Source organism: Notothenia coriiceps, unplaced genomic scaffold (assembly GCF_000735185.1).
Source record: "Notothenia coriiceps isolate Sejong01 unplaced genomic scaffold, NC01 NC01_scaffold00025094, whole genome shotgun sequence".
In the NCBI taxonomy this organism is placed as follows: Eukaryota; Metazoa; Chordata; class Actinopteri; order Perciformes; family Nototheniidae; genus Notothenia; species Notothenia coriiceps.
This window is the reverse complement of record NW_011357795.1, coordinates 374,242-381,031: the sequence shown is the minus strand read 5'-3', so window position 1 is coordinate 381,031 and position 6,790 is coordinate 374,242. Positions and strand designations below refer to the sequence as shown.

Below are 6,790 nucleotides of genomic sequence, written 5' to 3'. Positions count from 1 at the left end.
TTCCGGAACCCGATACAAACAAACTAAATTAATTGTGTTATATACGTGAGGTGATACGACAACATCATAAAGTGACAAGACTTCGAGAATTATCTAACAGTATAGAAGTTTAGGTAGAAAAAGGGTCAGGGAACGAAACCCTAGTAAAAGTAGTAATTGGCCGGGGAAGGTTGCCTTACTTACTGGACGGAAATGTCTAAATCCAAAGTGGATTTCTTTATGTTAATATATGTTTTACGACATCTAATGTAATGGTTCTCTTTATATAACATAATCAGTGAAGCTGGTCGACGTTTGTGATTACGGAATTTGAAATTACCTCCGGTCATTTCTTTAGGTTATATTATTTATAAATTATGGTATTGTTACTGTCGACGGGGGGAGGAACATATTACCTCCCAAAAATACGACATAAGAGAAATGACAAGATTATAAACCAAATAAGATAATCCAACTATAACCTACAAAAAGAAAACGAACCAAAACCAGAACCCAAATCAATTCATTTTAATTTTCCACCCCATCCAGTAAACTCTTTGGTGACACCCCACAGTAGTCCTGACAGACCTGGACTATGCGGACGACATCAGCCTGCTCTCCGACAGCGTGGAGCAAGCACAGGAACTCCAGAACAGAGTGGAGTCAGAGTGTGCCAAGGTTGGCCTTAGGCTAAACGCCAAGAAAACTGAGGTTATCACCTATAACATCTTACCGGAACATCCACCTCTGACAACAACAGAAGGCACTGTGCTTAAAGAAGTCAAGGACTTCAAGTACCTGGGCTCATGGGTCAACTCAACCGAGCAAGATCTTAAGGTGAGGAAGGCACTTGCATGGAGGGCCCTGAACGGCATGACCAGTGTATGGAAATCCAACCTCCCCCGTCAAATCAAACTCAGCTTCTTCTATGCAACGATAGAGTCTGTTCTCCTCTATGGCAGTGAATGCTGGACCCTGAAGCCAACCCTGCAAAAGTCTCAAGACGGATGCTACACCAGAATGTTGCGAGCAGTACTTAACATCAGCAAGAGTGTACATGTAACCAACAAGATCCTGTACGAGGGAATACCAAGGGTGAGCGAGAAAATTGCAGCCAGGAGAATGAGACTAGCAGGACATTGCCAAAGGCATCAAGAGCTGCCAGCCAGCAAATTGGTGCTGTGGGAACCAACACACGGCCATCGGTCACGAGGACGTCCCGCACAAACATACGTGGACGTACTCAAGAATGACGCAGGAGCACAAAGTACCAATGAACTGGCCAGATGTGTGGAGAACCGGGATGACTGGAAGCAACGATGGAGGGCTCGTCTGAGGACGACCTAGAGAGAGAGAACTCAGTAGGCCTACATGTGAAGCTAATTTAACCATCAACATCATTTCATTTGATTTCATTTAGGTGAAATTATCTAATCATTCACGCAGAGATGCAATAAATGACAGGAGTTGTCACTACAGTAGCTGGGTTCGAAACCCGAGCCCGCCAAAGTTGTCAGGCAATGTCTTCGACTCTATCTCTCAATGTAACACCCTCTCTGGAATAAAGGCACTCTGTCCCAAAAAAGATTATTTAAAAAAAAAAAGAAAAAGAAAAGTAGATTACTTTTTACCATTATACTCAAAGGGCCAGTAAATATCACCCCGGGGCCGCATTTGTCCCGCGAGCCGCCAATTGAATATCCCTGCTGTAAAGTATCTGCAGCCGTCACATACAAGTAAAATAGAGTAGAAATATAAGGTATAGATAAAGCATTATTAAACCTACTTTAACCAAAATAACACTTTGTGGTAGACATATTCTCATGACGATTTAACCTTAAGAAGAAACTGAATGAACACAGAGTTTTTCATAAAGACCACAATACAGATTTAGTTTTAGAATAGGCGGTTTTGATTGACAGGAGAGATATTGAGACATTGTCACCTCTGTCACAGTCATATGAGATTTTATTAGAGGAGAGGCGACACTCCCTGCTAGACTGGTATTATTTCATGAACGTTCTCTGACTTTACTCTTTGCCAAATATCCCAGAGACACTTCTTGTGTGTTATGTTTTAACATTCATTATGTCATTGACAATTAATCAGGTTGGTGTCAAAGTAATTATTACGGTGGCATGAATACATATTCATGTGAAAGCACAGCTGTCTACCTGAAAGTCATCCTGATGTTGTCTGGCTCACTGTGCAGCTTTTGTTTATTCAGTCCGACCCTAATTGAATCACTGAGGCTATTTCAGGTAAAATAGCTGTGTCTTGTTAAATTTCCCAATGGCATACAAATAACAAGCTTCTATCTGGCTTATCTATTGACGTGCCCCATTTCTCCCTGGGTCCATGTGGATTTTTTATGTTATTTATTCATGAAATAGTGACAGAATAATGAGTTCAGTAAATCAAGATTTATAGTTGTGATTTATTTGTTTAGATCCATTTTTACATTTTGTAATTTCTCCTTTAAGGCAGTTCTGTGGAGATACAAGTTCTCCCAACTAAAAGGATCATCTGACGATGGAAAAAGCAAGATCAAGTTTTTATTCCAAAATCAAGACTCCAAGTCTATTGAAGCAAAGGTAATTCACTTTGACATATCACTTCTGCATTTCAGTGAAAAGGTCATTCAACAAGGCTTTCAAATCAACCATGCTAATTACTTACATATGACTTGAGTATTGATTTCTTTTTTCTTTCTCTTAAAAAGGAGCTGGAGTTTTCAAACCTCTTCGCCGTGCTTCATTGTATTCACGCTTTTTTTGCTGCCAAGGTCGCCTGCCTGGACCCGATGTTTGTGGAGAGCCAAAGCAATGCGACTACCACTGGGTTTCCTTCTCTGTCCAGTATCTCCTGTAATTCACAGACCCCTAAACTCAAATACGCGACCTGACAGGGGCTGCTCTCCCAGGACCCTCTCTGAAAAAAGATGCTGCACTTGAGTCGTGACTGTGGCCTAAAATGGTTGACAGGAGAATTAAAAAAACGTTCACATAAAGACATTATGGTGGAAAACTGTATACAGCGGTTGAATAAAAGACCTCTTTGAGAGTGATATACTTGATACATGGAAGACGTTTCAGATTTATGGACTAATTGTGGACCTACGAACTTCTACTTCACAAAAAGACTGTGTGGACGCAACATGTGCAATTATAAAATGTTTTAAAGTATTTTTTACCTTCTCTTAATCCTCAGACATCCCGTATGACAAACACATCCCAAAGAAAAATGTAGTTCTTTTCCCAAGCCTTTCTATGTCATTTTAATCAAGATTTGAAGAGTAAATACAAATCAGTTGTTAATGAATCAGCCATTTTGTCCCAGACAGTCCATCACTTGACCTTCTCTGAGGATTGGTTTGGGCATCGGATATGATGATGGTATGATATGATGACGCTTTCTATATTTCCATTTCTTTATGCTTACTTGAAGTTAAAACTTTACCATTCATTCATATATTAATTAGCAGTCAAATTGAATTACATTCCAACTTAAAAGCTAAATGACAACATAGAACTGATTCTGAATCTTAGTTTTGACTAAACTTAATTACACAGAAGTTTGCAGGCAGCTTTGGTTGGGTTAAATGAACGCTTTTGATGTATTTATGTACAAATATGCTGGGTAACCTCATTTATTTTTCAAAGTTTATGACGCATAGCAACAGGTTGAGGTTAGAATATATCTATTTCCTGAATGAGTGGATAAAGGCTGTATGAAGGTGGATTTTTTGTGAAAGAGTGATGCTTTGTTAATCACCAACCGCTGTATTAAATCTCACAACCTTTAAACATGATTAGAAAACACCTTCCAAAAATGTTTAAAGCATTTTCCCCCAAAACGTGATTATGTTAATAAACACTGACATTCAAATGAACTCAAAGATGTATGAATTATGGCGACTACTTGAGGGATTACTTGTACGGATTATGGCATTTGTTAATTTGACGAGCACCAGAGACGACCAGATAGATGCTTCATAACCTCGGACTCTCATCATAATCTTCTCTATGGACCAATTCAGAGGAATGAAAATCAGCTATCATGTATTTTTGGAATATTCTATCAAAAAACGTTGAGCTTGTAAATATGATAACTTTTCATTTTAAAACCCCACAAAGAGGAAAATATGTAGCGTCAAGGCCTCCAAAGGTTTTTCGATGGCCCTTTAAACTTTGCCCTGTATTAAACAGTTTAAAAATGCAGTGGAGTGACAACTAAAATATCATATTCAAAAAGAGTTCAGGTCAATTAGCGCAATTAGTCATGCACTTGCCTTCCATTTTACAGAGTAGACTCCAAACAGAAGAGGCCCATGGGTAAGTAAACTCTAGAGGATAGGGAATTAAATGGGGTCAGTAAAGTGCTCCGTGCTGTGCGGGCTTGTTAAGCTGACAGGAGTGTCTGAGGGAGAGAAATGGTGGTGCAGTCTATGCAAAGAAAGTCTGAGAGATGCTTTTGTGCTTTAAAATCATCTCGGTTGTATACGCTTGTTACACAGCATCTAGAGAGGGAGGTTTATTTTGATTTTTTGCAGATGTTTTATTAACAAATATGCTGTATAATAAATTAATAAATGAGAACTTTTATAACATGGATCACATGTGGCGGGTTTTATTTTTCATGTATGGATATTCCACCAATTTAACATGTTCATGTACACATGTCACAAAACTTGTATTTGTATTGTATTCAAAAGTGTGCGATGTAATATATGTACCTAAATTATTGTTATATTTGACTAATGTTATTTTAAGTAATAAGGCATAAAATACACTTGAATACACTTAACAGGCTGACATTGATGTTGAAATAGACTTATTTACTTTCATACTCAGTTAAAAAGATTGATACCACTTTCAGACATGAGACTTAAAAACTTAAAATGTTCTCTAAATCTCATCAAGTCAGCAAAAAAAGCACATTTGCCAATTAAATTATCCTTGACTGTGGCATTTTGAGATACCATAAATAATAATTAAGTCAATTCAGTAGCGCATTTTTGTACTTGCTGTTGAGTACTTTAAAAAGAGATTAAAATATTTAGATACATGACAATGTTTGTCCATAATTATAGCAAAAAGGTGTTTTCAAAATAGCACATTCAAGTGTACTTAACTCTCAGCAGCAGGGATGAAGGTAGGCTAATTACATTACTTTAGTTAATGCAACATTGCCGATAGTTGCTTTTTTGTGTGTACTTTTGAGTGATTAACTTTCTCTAAAGTCTTTGATCAATTATTTAACTGTGCAATACACATATTGAGAATAAAACAAAAGTGAGGAGATGAACCCAAAAGCTGTTTACCAGTCTGTCTGGTCACTACTGCCTGCTGATGGTGGTAGAGCTGACACTTACGGCCCGTCCACACACAGGCATGAAAAAAAATCTTGTTACTGGGCGTGTCTGAAGCTTGGCGATTTTTTGCAAGCAACGCGACCAACAACCAATCACATGAATCTCCCGCACCCGACATACAAAGCAATAACAATGTTAAAACGAAGTAAACTGGATATAAACTCCCCAAACAGGCGAAAACCTACCAGTTTCACCCACTGTCTCTGCCACCTCCCTACATGCCTGGTTCCTCCGGTTTGTATCCCGGTAAATAGTTCTGGTCGTAAAGAACCGGGTGATTTGCTACCGTAATTTCTCGTTTGGAATATGAGGAAATGAACTGCGGTCTGGCTCTCCCAGCTTGCACGCGGTTTGATTGGCTAGCGCTTGCACTGGCGGGATTTGCATAAACGGGATTTGATTGGCTGATGCCAGGAGCATCAAAAGTTGAACATTGCTCAACTTTTGATGCTCGCGATGCTTGCAAAGCCATTCTCCGCTCCCCACAATGCAGTTCGGCGAAGATTAAAAATCTTCTATGTCACCCCATTCAAGTGAATGGGCGAAGCTTTGAAAGATTTTATACATGTTGAAAGCATAGGCTGTATGGTAACACTTTACGGTAAGGGTACATGAGTCATCATGAATAGCGTGTAAGGTCAGGTTAAACCACCGAAAACCATTAGTGGATGTCAACCAACGGTTGGCGGTTATTTGTGCTTTCTCTTCCTTCCTTCTTCTCTTCTTCTTCTTCTTCTACTACTACTACTACTACTCACCTACGGGTATCGTGCCCGATACCAACGTAACGTAGTTATACTCGAGACACAAATAAACATGAGTGGACACGGACGGAGTACGTGGCCTTTGAGGACCGTGTTGAAGAGACACAGCAGGAAAGAGCTACGACTTATATTGGACAGATAGTCGGAGAGAAAGTTTCGTCGTCTTCCAGGTGTGTGTTGTGTGGATTGACTTACAATTTCAATAACTCACTTAAAATCTTTTAGTTAGGAGCTCCTAACCAAATAACGATAATCGTAAATCGTGAATCCGTCTATTTTTGCACCGTGGGACAACCACTGCGTATATACCCACAACAAACCTAAATCAATGAAATAGCAACGAGCGTCCCAGCCACATAGATTTGGTCTTTCCCCACCTACCAGTTGAAAAAAGAAATTGAACGGTTCGACGTTACAGCGGGTTGCGAAGTGGTTTATAAATCATATATCGTAACGAACAACATACGATTAGGTTGGTGACGATCTGGGCCCGGGTCCACACTGGTGCCGGGGAGTCCTGGGAGAATGTGAGCCGGACACTCGTACGTGCAAGTGAATTAGAAGGACGTAAATTTAGTACGTACTTCTATGGTAATTATGGACATGTAATGACTATCAAATTACTCACTGATGGTACTTACCTATAAGAACGAAAAAGTACGATAAGTAATTC

At 39.3% G+C, this 6,790-nt stretch overlaps 1 protein-coding gene across 3 annotated transcripts in view; it reads left to right on the top strand.

Annotated features, from left to right (window-relative positions):
- Window positions 1-3,868, top strand: part of sntg1 (syntrophin, gamma 1) — a 35,263-nt gene extending 31,395 nt beyond the window's left edge. For all 3 annotated transcript variants that reach the window (XM_010783367.1, XM_010783368.1, XM_010783366.1), the window contains 2 exons: window positions 2,463-2,573; window positions 2,702-3,868. In XM_010783367.1, the coding sequence (XP_010781669.1) occupies window positions 2,463-2,573; window positions 2,702-2,884 (294 nt within the window). In that variant the 3' untranslated portion in view covers window positions 2,885-3,868. The remainder of the gene's footprint in view (window positions 1-2,462; window positions 2,574-2,701) is intronic.
- Window positions 3,869-6,790: the final 2,922 nt, after the last annotated feature.